Source organism: Colias eurytheme, chromosome 24 (assembly GCF_061535395.1).
Source record: "Colias eurytheme isolate Ceu_HAF_F1 chromosome 24, ilColEury1 Martin Lab GWU primary, whole genome shotgun sequence".
In the NCBI taxonomy this organism is placed as follows: Eukaryota; Metazoa; Arthropoda; class Insecta; order Lepidoptera; family Pieridae; genus Colias; species Colias eurytheme.
In genome coordinates, this window is record NC_143003.1 from 6,905,564 (window position 1) to 6,925,768 (window position 20,205).

Consider the following 20,205-nt stretch of genomic DNA (forward strand, 5'->3'; position numbering starts at 1 on the left):
CTTGAATACAAGTATGAAATACTCAAGTAATTGTTCTAGACGTAGAATTTTGCGTATATCACAAATTTTCGTCAGTTGCGGATATATTTCATGAATAAGGTACAGGGGAGTATTTACATGTATTTCAGCTTGATTAGATCATTTTCTATCTTCGACGGAAAACACCTCTGCATGGGGACGTCACGGGCGCCTGTCCAACCGGCTGCACCTTCCTACGCAAATTCCCTCCGCCTCGGCCGATCGCCAACTTTTCATAGTTTAGTTACGATTTCGAAAACGAACCGACGTCCCGCCGCCGGCATTTACCGATAGTTTCGATTTAACTTCGTCTTTATCTCGCGTTTCGATTACTTGTGTGATTGTGATATCGTTGACTAATTGTGATTTGTGCATTGGATTTATTTTATCATTTGCTGCAGGTATGTTTATGTCAATAACTTCTTTGATAACGTGAGCTTTCAAAGCAGTGTTCAAAAAGTCTTTTATTTCAGTTAAGTTACTGAAATTGGGTAGTAGTTCGTTAAAAATATTTAAAATTGATAAAAGAACAAATCATTTAAGATATGAATTGAACGAAATAGAAAGTGAAATTAAAAATCAAACGGACGGCGTTAGGTAATCGTCGGAAGTTATTAAAAAGCCCGAAAGCTCGAGGCCTTCAGCGGTTACAGAAATAGAACGGACATGTTTCGTATAATACTCATGAAAATCACTGGACTCCCACGGTTTTACTTGTTCACTAGGTGGCGCTGGTCCATGACTCACAATCCTAATGATTTTCAGCCAAGATCGATGTTAAACCATCCCGATGGTGTTTGATGAGTTTCAGTAATATTATGATTGACTGTGAAGTCAAATTTGATACATGATTCATTCGCTTTCAAGTATTTATTTAAAACGTGCTCTTGGCAAAACGTAGCATTGTGCTTTTAAAAATTTCGCACTAATGTGTTGATGGAAGACTTTATTTATTGGACTTGTAAAGTTTTAATGTTAATGTGGGTAATAGAGAAACCATCGAATACGATAAAAATACAAATCAATCCACTCATGACTGGTTCTGAATGAGGAAAATATTTAAATCCACAGACTAAGAAAATTCTCGAAATGTCTATTCTTCTATTATTATTATTTTTGGTTAAGTTAAATGTTAACACATATATTAGACTGCATAGAAGGATTAATTTCATGAATTTCCTATTTTACGGTAAATTGGGAAATTAGGAATGCCCCAACTGACAACTAGGAAAGGCATTATTGTGAAATAAAAATAATTGAAAACATTTAATATACCTACCTGAAATTATCATCAAGCATTTGTAGAGTTTAGATTACATTACATTTTAAATAAAAGAAATTTTAAAAGAACTCAAACAAACAATTTTGTCTGAATACAGTTAGTTTTAAAACAATTTAAAATTTTGAACAAAATTAATAATGCAAATTTATTTCTGTTTTAGTATTTACAATTATTGAAGAATACATATCCTTTGAAAATTATTAAAAGTGGACTGGAGTAAATGACATGATAATTATAATAATAAAACAATATTTATTATTCATACATATATTAAATACATACCTACATTATATTAAACGGTCTTTGTATAATGTTCGTGTCGCCACTCAAAAATCCAATTTGTTGGAATATTTCGTGCATTACTTATTCTATGCGAATAATGCAATTCTCAAGTAAAACATTTTAGTACAAAAAATAAGACCGTATTTAAGATAATTTATGAAGTATTAAGAGTATTGTAGAGCATAATGTCAGTTTTCCCATACACATAGCTTTTTTGTGAAATTTTAAGACCTTACTAGAATGGTGCAGGGACCCAAAGTGAGTCTTGACCTCCGACAATAAGAGCCTCCATTTGATTCTATCCTGCGCTATCTCTTGTTGGTTTATTTAATTTTTTACGTTATGCTACGAACTTACTTTATGTTACGTACTCTATGATATGAAGCCAAAATTTTAAGACACTGTGATATAAATTGATTAGGTGCATAATATTATCGATTTATGACTTCGTAAGGAAGTGATATGAATAATGAACCTTTTAGGGTACATTGATAATATTAATTGGCCATAAATACAAAGCATAAACGACTGGTTATAGACATAATATTTAAAAGAGATTGTTTACAAAGTTACACAAAGTTTTAATCTTAAGGTTTTCTTGATAAGACCAAATTACATATATTTTAGTGAATATTTTTACTCTTGCTTTTGTAATTTTACATTTAAATGATACAAAAGTAGGAAGTCTTTTATAAGTATTCGATACTACCTATTATTGAAGTATCATTATAAAGGATTTTACTAGCTTTCCGCCCGCAGCTTCGCCCGCGTTTTCAAAGAAAAACCCGCATAGTTCCCGTTCCCGTGGGATTTCCGGGATTAAACCTATGCATGTGTTAATTCAAGTTACCCTCTATATGTGTGCTAAATTTCATTGTAATCGGTTCATTTTGCGTGAAAGAGTAACAAACACACACATACCTACACATCCTGGCAAACTATCGCATTTATAATATTAGTAGGATAAATCTTATATATATAAAATTCTCGTGTCACAATGTTAGTCTGCATATTCCTCCGAAACGGGTGGACCGATTCTCATGAAATTTTCTGTGCATATCGGGTAAGTCTGAGAATCGGCCAACATCTATTTTTCATATGTACCACGGGCGAAGCCGGGGCGGACCGCTAGTTATTATATAATTCACTTTTAAATCGTATATCTTATTAATACCATACCAAAATTAAAAGGTGGAATATTCAAAAATGTGCGGTATGCAGAACACAAAATATAGTCCAATGTAATGAAAGTCACGATTATGAGGGGGCATAAAACAAAATAACAAATCTTCTTGGTGATTATACGTGTAATATTCAAGACCAAATCTAAAAAATTATCGTGACAAAACCAAACGTTTTATCTCGAGAAAAAAGAGCACCAAAAGTGGTTTATCGCAGATAAAACCAAAACTAAAAGTAATTACACAAAATGCTCTGACAAATATCTTGCAAATGTTTTAATATAATTGTTTATGAAAAAAAAATCATAATAAGTATTACCATGTCAAGTAGAAAAAGTAAAAGTGTGAAAATTAGAGCTTGGTGATTTTTTTTTTATCGAGTAAATTTTAATATTTTATGTTTTTGATTAAACAGAATCGTTGAACATATCATCTAGTTTGATATATATTTTATTTTTTAGATTTGGTCTTGAATATTACACGTATCATCTAATAGAAGATTGGTATTTTGCTTTATGCTTTGCCCCCTCTTAAGAAATACATGCAATTTTTGCATCTCTGATAAATGTATACTTAGGTACATTTTTTATTAAAACATCGTTCCCTATATCTCATAGGTACCTATGTTAATTATTATGATACATTATACAATTGTAATAACTCAACTCAATAACATGCATACTTATTTAACATTATATCGACGATTGCAAAATAATATGTTTTTTTGATTTGTAAACAAAATTTTTATTCGCAGCTAAACCGGAAGCGTAGGGAATGCTGTACCTACGTGTACACAACATAACAATAATTTAAATATTTTTAATACTTACCTTAAGTTAAAGATATATGAAAAATACAAACGAATAATCTCTAAGAGCAAAATATATAGTTTTTCTTGCAATTTACTTGATACATTTTAGCATAGAGATCGCTCATGTGTTTTGTTTGTGAAATAAGCTGGAAGTTCATAAGAAAACTAGGTAGATTCAATTTTGTAAATTAACGATGCCATCCGACGTAATTTTAACACCTAATAAAGTCTAAATAACTTAAAATAATCCCGCTATAATATTAATATTGATTGAGCTTTCAATAATCACACTTATCACACTAATATTGTAATCATAATACAATATTAGTGTGATAAGTGAGACCCTATTGAGACTTATGGTCTGATAAATTCAGTGAAATTATAATTGCAATATATTATTCCTAACTTGATGAGTGACACTGCATCATTTCTCATCTCTGCAACATTTTTAATTGAAGCTCTACTTCTATTGACTGCCTTCTTGGTACAATGGTTGACGCATGATCGTAGAACGCCTGGGTTCGATTTCCGGTTGAGATGAAGAAAAAAAAAATGTCTCAGTCTGACGGGACACAGAAGGCTCATCACCTACCTACTTGTCCCTAAAGAAAATCGATCAGTGAAACAGATGCATAATGCATCTGCCCCTTACTTCACTAGGGAACATGGGACTTCACTATACTCACTCCTACTTACTCCTTTTATCAGACGTAGCGTTATATTATGTAGCTTAAAGCTTTTCTTGATATAGACACATTGTTCTATACAATTCGGTTCACTAGTTCTTTCTAGCTTGAACACTCGTTCACCAGTATAGGTTATTTAACATTAACGACATTAACTCAATTTGTTAGTAAAATTAAATTCAAACTCAAAAATTTTTATTCATATAAATTGTTACAAGTACAATGAGTATAGTTAGTTATTTTTAAGACTTGCACTGATTCGGAATGTTAATTCTACCGAGAAAAATCGGCAAAAAACTCGATAATTACGATTTTTATTATATATCTATATGCATTGAATAATTATTAAATCTATATTAAAAACAGTAGGTGAAATTTAAATTATCATTACTGCTAATCTCACATCTAATCTAATATATATTATAAAGGCGAAAGTTTGTAAGGATGTATGGATGTATGGATGTATGGATGTTTGTTACTCTTTCACGTAAAAACTACTGAACCGATTACAATGAAATTTAGCACACATATAGAGGGTAACTTGTATTAACACATAGGATAGTTTTTATCCCGGAAATCCCACGGGAACGGGAACTATGCAGGTTTTCCTTTGCAAACGGAAATCTAGTTAAAAATAAACAAATGTTTACGATATTTACCTTCTTCACGTAACAACAACCTACATGTGTACATAATAATATTATATACTTAATGCAATTTTTGTTTTGCCAGTTTAAACGTATTTATTCATTAGGAGGAACACTGGCTCATAAGCACTGGTACTAATATACTGTCTCTTAAGACAGTATATTAGTCAAGGTGGATTATTGTGAACAGGAGTGATTGTAAACAACTAACAAGAATATTTTTCTATGATCAGTCAGATGAATTTCAAAACGTTTGAAAATCCAGAATTGTATATATAAAATAAAATATTATTGTCAGATGAATTTCAAAACGTTTGAAAATCCGGAATTGTATATAGATACACATGAAATATTATTTACAGTTGTAAAAGAAGAGTATTTAGAATAGGTATTAAAAGTGTGTAGTTGTTTCCAATCACCCCTGTTCACAATTACCCACATTGACCCTACATAATTATGCAAGCTTTAATATTTTTAAGCTATTGCATAGCTTCTATCGCGGGCCTTGAGCGCGGGGACCGAATCGAGAAATTCCGTAACGAAAAAACCTCACGCTCCCCACTCCGACGGGCGGAGGTGTGGCTTGAAGGCATAGCATGCAATAGCTTTACCGCGGCAGTCCCCGAGTGCCACACGTCGTTTTTTTATTAATTTTTTTATTGATTAATTTATATTCACAGATAATTATCGCAGCGACGTCAGCTTCTCCACCAGTGATGACCAACACCTAGCGAAATGGGGGTGGCCGACGATTTTGCCCCGAGCTTCACGCAGAAGCCGCAGCTAAGGCAGGAGGACGATGGGAACAAGCTGGTCTTCGAGTGCCAGCTGCTCGCCGCACCCAAGCCCGAGATTAGCTGGTACCGTAGCGATGAACTGCTGCAAGAAGATAATAGGACACAATTTAAGTGAGTGCTCTGTTTTATTGTTAACTCTACATAGAATACAATAATTTAAGAGATTGCTCTATTTAGTTGCTATCTCTTCATTTAAATGAGTGTTCTGTTAACGTTCTGTTTATTTGTTAACTCGACATACACAATTTAAGTGAGTGCTCTACTTATTTGTTATCTCTACGTGGAGAATAATTTGAGTGCTCTGTTTATTGGTTAACTCTACATAGAGAATAATTTAAGTGAGTGCTCTGTGAAGTTGTTAACTATACATAGGACACAATTTAAGTGAGTGCTCTATTTATTTGTTAACTTTACATAGGACACATTTAAAGCAAGTGTTCTTTTTGATATGGTAGAGTTAAAATTTACTCTTTATTTTCTCTGCTGTTTATAATTTAATAGCTGGTTTTAAGTGCAATAAGATTCATCCCAAATAATAAAATGTGTAAGATGCATATTTCTGACTTTCCAGATTATCTGTCAATTTTTATTCATCTATTTTTAATAATGGTGATTCAACTAAGATACATTTGTATTCGATTGTATTGTGCCCCTGTTTTTTAGTTGTATATACTAAACTAGCTTTCCACCCGCGGCATCGCCCGCGCAGTCAAAGAAAAACCCGCATAGTTCCCGTTCCTGTGGGATTTCCGGGATAAAACCTATCCTATGTCCTTTCACGAGTATCAAAATATCTCTATACCAAATTTCATGCATATTGGTTCAGTGGCGTGATTGAGTAACAGACAGACAGAGTTATTTTCGCATTTATAATATGAGTATGGATTAAACTAGACGCAGAATTTATAATTTCTCTAATTTTTGATATTGTCAGGAAAACCCGCCAAACATTAAACTCAAACAAGTTTATAAAAAAACAACAAAACTAAATATGAACTATCTTGCCCCCAGGATCCAGAGCCTCGCAAACAACAAATACTTGGTGGTGCTCGAGCTGGATGACGTAATAGAAACCGACGCCGGACTCTACAAGGTTAAGGCTAAGAACAAGATGGGCGAGGTGGCCGCTTCCATCAATCTTAACTTTAGCCGTGAGTATTCGTAATGTTTAATTTTAATGTTTATTTATTGCACATGTATACTAGAACAGTTAGGATAAAGGTAAAATAATTTAATTTAGGGATATAGAAAGTAACAATGTTTTTTTGGGCGGTGAGTATAGTTTTGTAATCGTCGGGTGGGCACTTAAAATCGGGTGGCATTACGTGATCTGCTGTACAATATTGACTAGAATTTGATCTAGCTATTCGTGTATAATGAAAATTTTGGACGAATGTTTACGTCTATAGCTGTTAACGATTTATGTAAAGTATCATGAAAATAGGGAAGAATGAGAGTTGTTGAAATTTTATAAACATATTTTGTAATATTTGGTCCTTGATTTATACTATACTTTTTTATTTTTTATTGGGTGACGATTAAATAAATTACCAATTGATTACACAAATGTTGTTAACTAAGATTCCAAAGATAGCAAAATTTAATTAAGAGGAATCTGACCATGTGTCCGATTCGCTAAATATTTATCCAAAAATATTGCAATTTCAATCCTGCAAAAATTTCGCGAATAACCAAAAACCATGTTTACGTAACATGTCGGTTATTCTGAAAATGCAATGAAATTCAACTCTGTTGATACCACCGAAATAGCAATATTAGTCATAAAGAAACAGAGCTTTTCGTTCTGTTGTTGAGGCGAAAATAAATCATGTATTATGACTGCGAAAATTTTGACGTGTGTGACAGACTATAGATTCATTGTTGTATTTATTACAAGAGCTCAATGGTCCGGGAGCCAGCAGCAGATTTTATGACCAAGTTCCTCTCAAGCGGTAATTAGTAAAATGCATCAAAGTATAGTATTATGAAGCCTCGTGAACGTCAGCTGGAGCTCGGTTGGGGGGAAGAGCGGTTGTAGCCTCCCGTATCAGCTGACGGTTTTTCCACCAAGATACACTAGCCAGCTGACATATATATTTATCCACAGTTACATATAAGCTATCATCAGGTAAATTTTTGTTTGAGAGGAAATAACGGAAAATAAATTTTTCTTTAAATTTAACTTTCATGTTCGAGACACCAGCTGACGTATAATACACCATGTTGTAACCAGCTGACTATTTTTTTTCGTTGAGATATTGGGTTAGCTACAATTTGACAAATTTTTAGCTGAGAGGAAATGAATGAATGAATGTATTTTTTTTCCTATGTGCGTGGGAGGCTACAACCGCTCACCCCCCCAACCGAGCGCCAGCTGACGTTCACGAGGCTTTATAATACTATACTCTCATGCGTCTGACGAATTATCTCTTGAGAGGAAATAGTTAACCAAATTTGCACCTGGCTCCCTAACCACAAAGCAAATATTTTTATTAGGATCTCGAAATTTTAACCTTCTATATAATATAAAACTTGAACAATTATAAAGGTCTCGACGAGTAAGGCTAAACATCGAACTTTACGTTTATTAAAACAAAAATAACAAGCTTTTGAAAATATCGGCACTCTGTAAGTAATTTTTTCATCAAGATCGGTCAGTTTGTCTGTTTTTTGATTGGTGTTATGTTATTAACAAGAAATATCACTATTTTGTTAACATTGATATCCACAAAATATATAAATGATAAAGGAATTTATTAGATAACTATTTTATACGTAAATGCTCTACATAACAAATAAACATACACATAAATCATAATAAAAGTATATGCTATACCTATAGGACAATAGCTACTTATAATAACAATGAATTCTGTAAACATAACCTTGAAATATCCACCAATAACAACAAAACTTCTAAACTAAACAAAATAATTGAATACCAATTCAATTTAACAATATCTCCAACACCTGCCCATGAGCTCATCATCAAATCAAACGTTTGCTGTTGAAGGCTATTCAAATAAACGAATAACATCAAAAACTTGGTTATTTTTATCTTTGATTTCACATAAACATCTGCTGTAACTAGTGCTAAAATTTTTGCTGAATAAATTCGGGTATTAAAAGCATTTATTTATTTTTATTTTTATTTATTTATTTCACCTTACCACCACCAATATAATATTACAATGTAACAATTTTAGTCTTTGAAATCATCAACAAAGATTCGTAGGTATAAAAGGCACGAGATAAACTTTGTGACATACAAAATATGCTTGTTCTTAGAGTATAAATACTGAAATTACATACAAAAAAAATGCCATAAATTAATTAAATGCTTAACTCATACATAAATTAACTAAATACACTCTACTATAAAATTCTAAAAACTATCCACAACAATTTATTATTTAGTATATTTAGTATATTTATATTTATATATTTACCTCCAGACAATTTACAAACATCAATTAATCTATTTCAGTAAGACATAGTAATTATTACAAATAAACATAAATTACTTCCCTCCGTGCTAGTCGCTGACGCCACTGTGTTACAGTAGGGAAGTTTATTTTTATTTTATTTTTATTTATTTATTTTTTGCAAAGTTTACACTACGGTTTAAAGATATAAAACTTATGAGGATAAACAATAATTAGGTAACTTTAAGTAATACGTGTACTAAAAGGCACTAGCCACAAACAGTTTTTCTGTCTCGTTGTAGTCGAGGCTAAGCAGAAATTTATCCAAGGATTTACTGCAAAGGTATCTACTCATTTCTTTTATTTTAATTTTATTGTTAATGTAATTATACAAATAGGGAGCAATATAATATGCAAAATTTTTCGCAAAACGAGTTTTACAACCCGGCACACAGTAAATCTCTTCAATGCGGGTTTTTCTTTTTGTAACAACGGAAGAAGATGGAGGAACTGTGTGCTGCTCCAGGACTATTACTTTGATAAATAATTGCCTCACAGTCAGAACGCGGCATTCGGTGTACAAGAGATTTGTTGGATATCTAAACGGCTTAAATTGCAGTACTTTTAAGATACATCTCTGTGTGCGTTCGAGCTTAAGAAGTGTTGTTTTGTTTGCGCCACCCCAAGCCGAGATACCATAATTAATGAGCGATTGGCACAAAGACTGATTGAGGTATTATTATAGAGAGGACACCACGAACAAAATCTGTGCGAAAATGTTCTGCCTATTATTACTTATAAATTAAAACCAATCAATGTAACAAATAAATATTGTTTATCTTATTAAAAATATGAATAACTCGTGTTAGAAAAAGTGTAGTAGCGATGGCCTCTCTACTCGTACTAGAGTACGTAGTACATAGTAACTCAATGATTAAAAGTGAATTTATAGGGAAAAGCCATAAAATCACTGTATCTACAAATTGTTATTATAATAGCATAAAACGCTTTGTTCTCCATATATCAAAGAGAAAGAAATATATTTAATTTTTATTTAAATTTTAAACAATCGATTGCGATTTGAGATTCGAACCTATATTATTTAAACAAAAAAATGTGTGCGTGTATTAGTGTACACACGTAAGAAGTGAAACTTCTTTATGACCTTATTTTTCATAAAATAATTTACTATAAGCAACTTTACAGAAATACGTCGAATCACGCGTGGTAGGGATAAGAAAAAGATGGCGCGTAACGGAAAAATGTCACGCGTAACGAAAAAATGTTACACTAAATTTTTTTCCAACCCCGATAAAGAAGTTTCACTTCAAAAATATAATACTCGTAATACTTTGTTCGTGTATGATTAACAAATGATACTGATGATATTTCTTTAAATTTTCAGCTGCAGACGAAGAAAAACAGAAGTAAGTAACTCATTAATTAATTCAATTTAACATGATCAGTACTTAACTACATAGCTTGCAAAATAAATACTAATTTTTAAGCACCGATCATGTAGTAGAACTTTCGCGAAGCTTTCACATCGCTCGCTGTCAAAGCTTCCTCTACCCTCAACTGCCATTTTAATTCCGTTCAAGTCTCGATAATGTACATATTTAATACTCCTTATCTATACTTTATAATATTATAAAGCTGAAGAGTTTGTTTGTTTGAACGCGCTAATCTCAGGAACTACTGGTACGATTTGAAAAATTCTTTCGGTGTTAGATAGCCCATTTATCGAGAACGGCTATAGGCTGTATATCACGCTAAGACCAACCAAACCAAATCAGTGGAGCCACGCGGGTAAAACTGCGAAGCAAAGCTAGTAATCTATATAAATATACTAAAATAATCATGTATTTTCACAGACAAGTAGACGGTAGAGCGCCGACGTTCGCGCGCAAGCCAGCGATCCGACAGGAGGACGACGGCAAACGACTGATCTTCGAGTGCCGCATTGAAGCAGAGCCCGTGCCCAACGTCAGTTGGTCCCACAGTGGGGTGGAGGTTAAACCTAGCCCTAGACATAAGGTACATAAGGCTTTATTTGCCCCTGTATCGTTTCCGAACTTAATGTATTCTTTGTTATGATGGAGACACTAAAGAGTTATGCCCTGTTACTGAGATTAATCTGAACATTATTATCAAGAATTTCTATTATTATATTTATAACAAAGAATAGATATATTATAACAGTCTGTAAATTTCCTAGTAGTAAGCATACTTTTTAGAACCTTTGAGATTTTTCGGGTGTTTCAGTTATCAACCAATTTTAAAGTTATTTATTGCTGCATACTCATATTTAGTGCATTACGTGAAAATATTGAAGATATAAAAATATTTTAATACATACAGAAAGACAAGAATATGAGCAGAAAATATGACTTGTAATATATCTAGACCGTAAAAGCTTTTTTTATTAAAATATCAATATTAAATTTTTTATAAATAATTAGAAATGACCTTGACCTCATTTCTATTCTTAAGGATGCATTTAAACGTCCTTGGTGTAGGTGACCTAGATCCAAATAATGTATTTGTATTTGCTATGTCTTTGAATTAAAAGCATTAGTTTGAAAATAATTGAATAAAGAATATAAAAAGTAATTCAAACAAATAAATATCATCATCAGCAAAGCTTTTGAAAAATAAACTTCAATAATAAATCATCAGGAGTTATTATTGACACAAGGATATTTTTACTAGAAGAAGTAAACAAATATAACTATGCTTAAACTGAAATATTTTACTTTCAAATAATCTCGATATATTTACAATTTATTTAACTTTAATTAAATACAATAAGAGCTAGCGCGCACGAGCAACTTTGTCTCCGCAACTATTTTGTCTCTCCCATCAATTGTATGGGGAGTTGCGTCGCTACGTGCGCGCACTTTCATACTAGCCCATGGGTGGAGAGACAAAATAGTTGCGGAGACAAAGTTGCTCGTGCGCGCTAGCTCTTATTGAGAACAATTAATATTAACGCATTCAACTATGTTGTGTTTCAATTTTGAATTTTTTACCACTCTCAATTTATAAAAAGCGACTGTACTCTATTAGATTTTTTAACTGTAATCCATCCTTGCTTCCATCCTTTACCATTTTTTTGTCTTACTTATTAATTAATATGCTTTTTAAATTATTTACAGTTAACAGTAAACAAAGACGGTAAATCATATTACGCGTCGTTGGAGATCAACAACGTTACAGTGGAAGACGCTGGAAAATACAGAGTTACTGCTAAAAACGAACTGGGCGAAAGTAACGCTACTATCAGTTTGAACTTTGACAGTAAGTAATAGAAATAAAATTAAATACCTATCTAAATTATTGATAAAAATTCTTAAATAATTGTTACTCAAGTGCCATAAAATTTTGTTTCACCATTTTTTACATACTGCGTAGGTATACGTCTTTGAGACAGACGTTAGAAATGGTGAAACAGTATAAAAAATGTCAATCAGATACATTACAATTTCATAGTTGCTAGTTTCATTTGACTCTTTACACACTGAACACATATCTACTTAAATTTTATGGCGCTTTTAACTATACAATAAATTGATGATAATTAAATTAATATTTTTTTTTTAAATTTGACGCAAATGGACATTGTTTATTCGCTTTGTGTAGTAGATACATGACAATCTAACGCTAAAGATGCCAGATTTAATAAATGTTCATATTATATGTTATGTCATAATGCTGTTCTTGAACATTGTCCGTTTTATGTAAGTGTAGATTTTTCAGACAAGCTTTTGTATTATCATCAACTAATTCCTCAATTATATGATTCAAATACTCGACATTACACACTATAATGTATACATGTGTTGTAACATCATTGTTGTCTCCATTTAAGATGTTTTCTCATAATCCAATACATGTATATTTACACTAAATATTTATGTGACACTTAACCAGACAAATACAAAAACACAATACAATTATGTCCCTCTCAAGATACTAATCAACTTCATATGCACGAGTAGCACTTTTGAAATTTATATTTATTTGTAGTTACTGCTACGATGCTTTTTAACCCTATCTTTTATAATATTTTATACCTTTAAAAGACTTTTATTTAAGTATTTTGCAAACTCCAAGCTTTAGCAAATGCACATTAACATATATTAAAATACAGCCACTGTTATGCGTACTATTTATAAAAGTATCCTTAATTACAATAATTATAATATGATCCACAACATATTATATACGTATCTATATGAATATTTAACTGTTTCTATACATGCCTCGATTAACTCTTACATAAAACTGGCTGAGTGTAATTTTACCGATATTATAAGACACGAATGAAAGAAAACATCTTAAATGTGATAAACGGTTAACTCATAAGTCATAATAAAGCTGCAATACTTGAAAAATGTTAAGTGCAAAGTAATGTAATATTTGATAATAGGCGATGAAGCGCCCGTACCAGAAGACTATATTAAGCCGACTTTTACGGAGAGACCTATCATCAGACAGTCAGAAGACGGTACTAAAATAACGTTCGAATGTAGATGTGTTGGCAAACCGAAACCAACCATTACATGGTAAGATTTACCCAAATAAACATTTATTGAACTTGTAACAATTATTGGAGAAACTAACGACATCGGTCTGTACAGGTATCACGGTAAAAAATTAGTAAAAGAGAGCAGTCGATACAAAATAACGCTAGAAGAGGATCAGACATTATACCATATCGCGCGACTCGAAATTATAGGCGTAGAGAATGCAGACAAAGGCGAATATAGGGCAGTAGCCAAAAATAAACACGGTGAAGGCGTAGCAAAAATAAATCTTAACTTCCAAAGCGGGGACAAACCTAAGTATGCATTCTTAATCTAATTGTTGTAATTGACATAATCAAAGTAGGTATTATTATCAACTAATTGCTAACCTTTTAAACAGAATCCCCGATGGAAAAGCACCTAGGTTTCCTAAAAAACCTACAATCAGACAAGAGGGTGACGTCTTAATAATGGAGTGCATATTAGAAGCACATCCATTACCCGACATTGTTTGGTATCATGGAGACAAAGAAATTAGAGACGGTGTTAAGATGAAAATGTCTAGGAAGGCAATTGGAAAAGATACATATAACTTAACGTTAGAAATTTTAAGTCCAACTAAAGAAGATGGTGGAAACTATAGGTGTAACGCCTTTAACTTGTTTGGTGAGAGCAATGCAAATATTGCTCTCAATTTCCAAGGTAATGAAAGTCGCACTTAAATTGAACAATCAGTACGCATACAGTAGCAATCGCATGCTGCATAGCAAAGTCATTCAGCTGCATGTAGCATTTTTATTTTTTGCCGAGTTGTAATTTTGTGGTACAAGTAATCGAATAAAAATTATAAATTAAACAAATTTTTATAAAATATTAAGTAGTGACGCATATTTTGCTTTCCTTTAATTGTACATATGTCTCATTTAAATTCGTGCATTGTTCAGGTGGGGATGACGAAAATGGTTTCGCACCCTCGTTTGTGGAGAAACCCCGAATCATTCCCAACGAAGATGGCACGCTCATCACAATGCGTTGTGTCTGCAAAGCTAAGCCGGCGGCTGAGGTCACGTGGTACCGGGGCACGACCGTCATTAAAGCTAGTAGTAAAATTCAAATCAAATCAACGGTCATAAGCGAAGACGTTTATGAACTGATGTTGCTTTTATCGAACCCGACAGCAGCGGACGGTGGCGCTTACCGCTGTTATGTTCAAAACGAGTTCGGAGAAAGCAACGCTAACCTTAACTTAAATATTGAGGCTGAGCCAGAACCAGAAGGCGAAGGCCCAACATTTGTTGAAAAACCTACAATCCAATCCAGAGATAATGGTAAATTAGTAATCATGGGTTGTAAGGTTAAAGCTAGCCCAAAACCGACGATCGTGTGGTACCACGAGGGTAAAGAAATCAGGGACTCGTCTAAGATCAAAACTAGGGTCGAAGTGCACGAAGATATATACACAATTGTATTAGAACTCCTCGACCCTGGTATGGAAGACTCCGGATTGTATAAATGCAATATTAAAAATGAACTTGGGGAGCTCAATGCGAATCTAACGCTCAATATAGAAAGTAAGTTTCGTTTATGAATTTACTATGAAAAATTATTTTGTTAGATGTATTCAATGATTACTAATAATGATTTTATTATTCACAGTCATTCCAGTTATTAAAGAGAAACCAAAGATCATTAAAATAGTTAAGAAGAAGACTGTGATTGTTGAATGTAAAGTATTAAGTAAATTTGCTCCTTCGTGTACATGGTTTAAAGAAGCTAGTGCTGTTAAGGAGGATTCAAGGCATACTGTGCTAATAGAGCCATTGAGAGAGGTAAGTAATTAAACTTTTATTTTATTATTATAACATCGATTGATCCGAAGTATTAATATCAAATATACATATATAATTTTCAGGGTGAGTTTACGGTAAAATTAGAAATTTCAAATGTGAGCCAGCAAGATAAGGGTTCATACAAGCTCGTTGCCAAGAACGAGAAGGGTGAAGCGACATCACAACAAGTAGAGATTACAGACATTCCTGAGGAAAAGGGTGATAAACCAGTGATCATCAAACACCTCAGAAGCTTGGTGAGTAATACTGATAAGTTCTGATGTAAAGAAGAACACATTTAACTTAAATGTTCATTTATCAAATTTTAATTTCATAAATTACAGGCCAGAAAAGAGAATGAGGAGGCAGAATTCATTGCTGTCCTGAAAACATCTGATCAATCATGTAGATGTACATGGTACAAAAACTCAACAGTTGTTAGAGATTCCTCTGAAATTAATACCTCATTTGATGGTACCAACGCCCGACTCATTATTAGGAAAGTAACATCCAAGTACGTTGCAAACTATAGAGTGGTTATCCGAAATGAGTTCGGAGAAGATGAATCAAGCGCAGACCTTACGCTTGTAGAAGAAAAGGTAAATGTTATTCATTATTTCATAAAAATAATATTTTTTTAATTGTGATTTCTTACCACGTGTCCCATGAAATTTGTCCAACCAAAAATGGATAAAAATTTTGAATAATTATTTTAATCTAAAATTAATACATAGTTAAATTACGTGCTAAGTTAATGAAATTAATTTTGACAGCATTTCACATATATATCACACCCCGGCTATTCTTGTCAGATTAGGCTTTGAAATCATTTTCTATACACATACAATATAACAGAACGAGCGTATAAAAAACGTAAAACAATGAATGTTGGTATTAATAATAAAGTTTATTAAATTTTATTTCAGAAAAAGAAAAAGGAAGAGGAGGAAGAGGAAACAACAGTAATTGAGGAATCTGAAGAGGAAATGTCGATCGTGGAAGAAAGATCAGTCATAGAAGAAAACCACGTCGAAGAAAGAAAAGTACGATTTATGCTTACTATTTAAAAATTACTTTTAACTTCAATGGAATGCGTAATTAAAATTATTTGTTTAAAATCCCTAATTAACTAAAAACTAATAAGAATATGTTTCTTTGTTGTAATACCTTATCTCAAAAATGTATTAAAATGTAGTCAAAATTTCATTTACAATCCGGTTCTCGAATTTTTATTTTTGACATATATAAAAATAGCAATATTATTTTAATAATTATGTTTAACAGGAAGTAAAACAAGAACAAGAAGATGAAACTGTCATTGAACAGAAAAAATCAGCAGGCAAGAAAGTATCAAAGAAAGAAGAAGTTAAAGTAGAATCCAAACAAGAGGAAGTCTCTATTGAAGCCCAGAAAAGTGAATCAAAGGCTGAATCGAAGAAGGTTGAAACTAAGACTCAAGAAACAAAGAAGGCTGAAGTAGAAGAAGAAACTAAAAAGATTCTTGAAAAGAAAACCGCGAAAACTGAGGAAGAGAAAAAGGCTCTTCTAGAGAAACTTGAAAGCAAGAAGAAACCAGAACCGGAATCAGAAAAACAAATTGAAGGCTTGCCTAAATTAAAACCAGTCAAGCCTAAGGAAGAACCAAAACCTGAAGAAAAAGAAACTACTAAGAAGACCGAAGAGAAGAAGAAAGTCATCAAAAAGAAGGTCGTCGCTAAAAAAGAGAAAAAGCAGGACGTAAGTAGTTTGAATGTATGATAAATGTGTATATTTCGAAAAAGGTTTATGTACAAAAGCTTTGAGTAAACGGTCAATGAACAACTGTTTTAGAATTGTATGACATCAATTCTGAAGACACGCTATATCGGTGTATATAAGTGCTAATCATTGTGAATAGATATTTGTTTGGAGTGTTGTTCTAACTATTAGCTGTGTTACAATGTTATGTTTATTAGGACGAGTTTGACTTCGTCGACGATTACGAGCGTCCAGTATTGGAGAAATACGAAAGAATTACACCAACGCCCCTTGAAAAAAAACCCAAAGTGGATGACACACCAAAGGTAACACACACAATCACATATAACATAAAATTCTTTACAAGTATTAATAATCAAACATTCAAATCTTAATTAACAATTTATTTAGACTAAACGTGCTTCAATTTCCGAGAGCGTTAAAAGTAAACCTCAAGAAACTGAAGAAGAACCTACCGTGCCAAAAGGAGGTCCAGAGAGAAAATCTAAAGTAGAAACTAAAGATGAGGTAGTAAATACATAAATATTTTTGTTAGCTATATCTTCATAATAAAACACCAAATCAATTAATGATAATAAAATATTTTAAACACTAGGTCGTAGAAGAAACTCGTAGAACTAGTATTAAGAAGGGCATTCCTAAGCCAGAAGAGCCAGTAGATGAAATATCAAAGGTAAAATTATCCAAAGCTCCAATAAAACCAACAGAAGAGCAACCTGAGGAACCACAAGTTGCTCAGTCTAAAAAACTCGTTAAAAAGGTAATACTGATTAAAGTACATCAAAATAAATTGAGATTGGAGTTTTTATTCTATTGAGTATATTATTTATTTCAATGTTGTATTAATTTTCAAGCCTGAGGAACAGAAAGAGTTTGTTGATGATTATGAACGTCCAGATCTTGAAAAATATGACAAAGTATCTCCAACGCCTTTAGACAAAACTAAAAAACAAAATGGGGTTTCAGAGGTATACATTTTATTAAATCGTAACTTAAATTTTAACTTTTCTTTCATTTATTATCTTTAATTTTTATTAAATCTTAAAATAAACGTAATTAACAATATTTTATAGGAATCGTCAGATTTTATTGATGATTATGAGAAACCTGAACTTGAAAAATATGAAAAAATTACACCAACACCTAAAGATAAACGTCGTCCTAGTGATACTCAGGTATAGCTCTAAAAATTATATTTTGAATAACTGTTTTTAATATTACAAATGTTATACAATATAATACTTTTCGGTTCATTGATAGGATGAAACTGATATGATGAAGGGCAAAATAAAGCCTAAACCAAAGGAAGAAGAACCTGAAATGCCTACCCTTCGCAAACGTTCTGTAGCTAAAGATAAGGTAAACAGGGCTCTCGTTTGAAATTACTAGTTATACCAAAAGGCTTGTTAAAAACATTTTTTTTCTTCATATATAGGAGGAGGATAAAAAACCTGATGAGAAACCAAAAACTAAAACACCCAAAAAAAATGAAATTAAGACAAAGAAACGTCCTTCTCTTAAGGAGAAAGAGGTACACACAGCTTAATGAGCTAACAAAACAAAATTACTGAAACTAAACACACTAAAGACACGATTGTTTACACTGCACTCTGGGGCTTGAAATAATCACATTAATTCTTGAGGCTAACAAACGCCTTAAGTATCTTTCTATGAACTAAAATAATTTTCTGTCTTGCTTCATTTACATACAGATATTTTTGAGGTGCTCAGCATTATTTTCTTCTCTTTTTTTTCAGGTTACTGTAAATGTATATTGTATAAAGTTTAATTTTATATTGCATCCTGCATGTGTATTGATATATGTTTTATAATGTGTAAATAGTAAAAAAAGTCCTGCGTCGTTGGCTCCTATAATTTACACATTTATTTTATTTCACAACTTAATAGTAAAATAATTTTGAAGGTTGAGGAGGAGGAGTTTATTGATGATTATGAGAGACCAGTTCTCGAGAAATACGAAAGAATAACACCCACACCCATTGAGAAAAAGAAGAAGGTACACTTTAACACATTTACACTAACATCACAGATTATTCCTCTTTATTCTGCACTCAAAATCAAATGGCGTTTCTTTTATTCAATTCAGTTAATTTATATATAGTATTTGACGTTCTTTTATAATAATATGATTGTCATAAATATTTACAATTACGTATAGGATGATAAAGTTCCTGAAGATGTGTCATCTTCACCAACTAGAAGGCGTACTTCTGTTCAAGACAAAGAAAAACCTGAGGTAGGCAAACTTTATTCATTTAAATTGTTTCACTCGATGATAAAAAGCACACACAATAACAAATAAAATATTTTTTCTACAACACAGCCTATGGAAATTGACGAAAATACAGATATCGTTGATAAAAGAGGTGTTAAAACTAAATCAGTACCTGAACCCGATGATGTACCTGCGACACGTAAACAACCATCTAAACCAGAACCTATGGTTTGTACATCTGACAGTTTTATAATAATTACAATCTTAATTCAAATATTTTAATTAAAAAAACCAGATCGACTTTATTTTAAATTAAACGTTTTTGATGCTTAGGATGAGGATGAAACAGAAGAATATTCGGAACCAGACTATTCTAATAAAGATAAACCTAAATCAAATGAAAGAGTTCCTCGTACTGATACAGAGGTAAAGCTTTTTAAATTACTTCTATTCAGTTCAATATTATTAAAATTTGTATAGATTGATTTATTGACACATATAAACATGATAACGTATTATAGAGACCCGTTGAAAATGGCAAGGATCGTACAGAACCAGAAAAAGTTTCTGGCAAGGATCGTACAGAACCAGCAAAAGTTTCTGACGAAAAACCTAAATCGTCTACAGATAAACGTCGTCCTAGTGACGTTCAGGTACACAATATTTTCCACAAATTTAAATAATTAAAATACAAATACATTTTTTTTATTAATACTATATTATA

The 20,205-nt window shown here is 32.2% G+C and overlaps 1 protein-coding gene across 1 annotated transcript in view; it reads left to right on the top strand.

The window, feature by feature from the left end:
• Positions 1–291: 291 nt before the first annotated feature.
• bt (projectin protein bent) overlaps positions 292–20,205 on the top strand; it is a 152,059-nt gene continuing 132,145 nt past the window's right edge. The window contains exons 1-27 of the mRNA XM_090115688.1: positions 292–419; positions 5,588–5,815; positions 6,716–6,855; positions 10,535–10,556; positions 11,004–11,166; positions 12,288–12,429; positions 13,562–13,697; positions 13,773–13,976; positions 14,059–14,360; positions 14,603–15,229; positions 15,315–15,487; positions 15,571–15,744; positions 15,832–16,086; positions 16,414–16,530; positions 16,772–17,224; positions 17,443–17,550; positions 17,636–17,752; positions 17,841–18,005; positions 18,100–18,213; positions 18,319–18,420; positions 18,506–18,604; positions 18,681–18,776; positions 19,170–19,262; positions 19,425–19,502; positions 19,590–19,709; positions 19,815–19,907; positions 20,003–20,134. Coding sequence (XP_089971814.1) covers positions 5,643–5,815; positions 6,716–6,855; positions 10,535–10,556; positions 11,004–11,166; positions 12,288–12,429; positions 13,562–13,697; positions 13,773–13,976; positions 14,059–14,360; positions 14,603–15,229; positions 15,315–15,487; positions 15,571–15,744; positions 15,832–16,086; positions 16,414–16,530; positions 16,772–17,224; positions 17,443–17,550; positions 17,636–17,752; positions 17,841–18,005; positions 18,100–18,213; positions 18,319–18,420; positions 18,506–18,604; positions 18,681–18,776; positions 19,170–19,262; positions 19,425–19,502; positions 19,590–19,709; positions 19,815–19,907; positions 20,003–20,134 — 4,398 coding nt within the window. The 5' untranslated portion in view covers positions 292–419; positions 5,588–5,642. The remainder of the gene's footprint in view (positions 420–5,587; positions 5,816–6,715; positions 6,856–10,534; positions 10,557–11,003; positions 11,167–12,287; positions 12,430–13,561; positions 13,698–13,772; positions 13,977–14,058; positions 14,361–14,602; positions 15,230–15,314; positions 15,488–15,570; positions 15,745–15,831; positions 16,087–16,413; positions 16,531–16,771; positions 17,225–17,442; positions 17,551–17,635; positions 17,753–17,840; positions 18,006–18,099; positions 18,214–18,318; positions 18,421–18,505; positions 18,605–18,680; positions 18,777–19,169; positions 19,263–19,424; positions 19,503–19,589; positions 19,710–19,814; positions 19,908–20,002; positions 20,135–20,205) is intronic.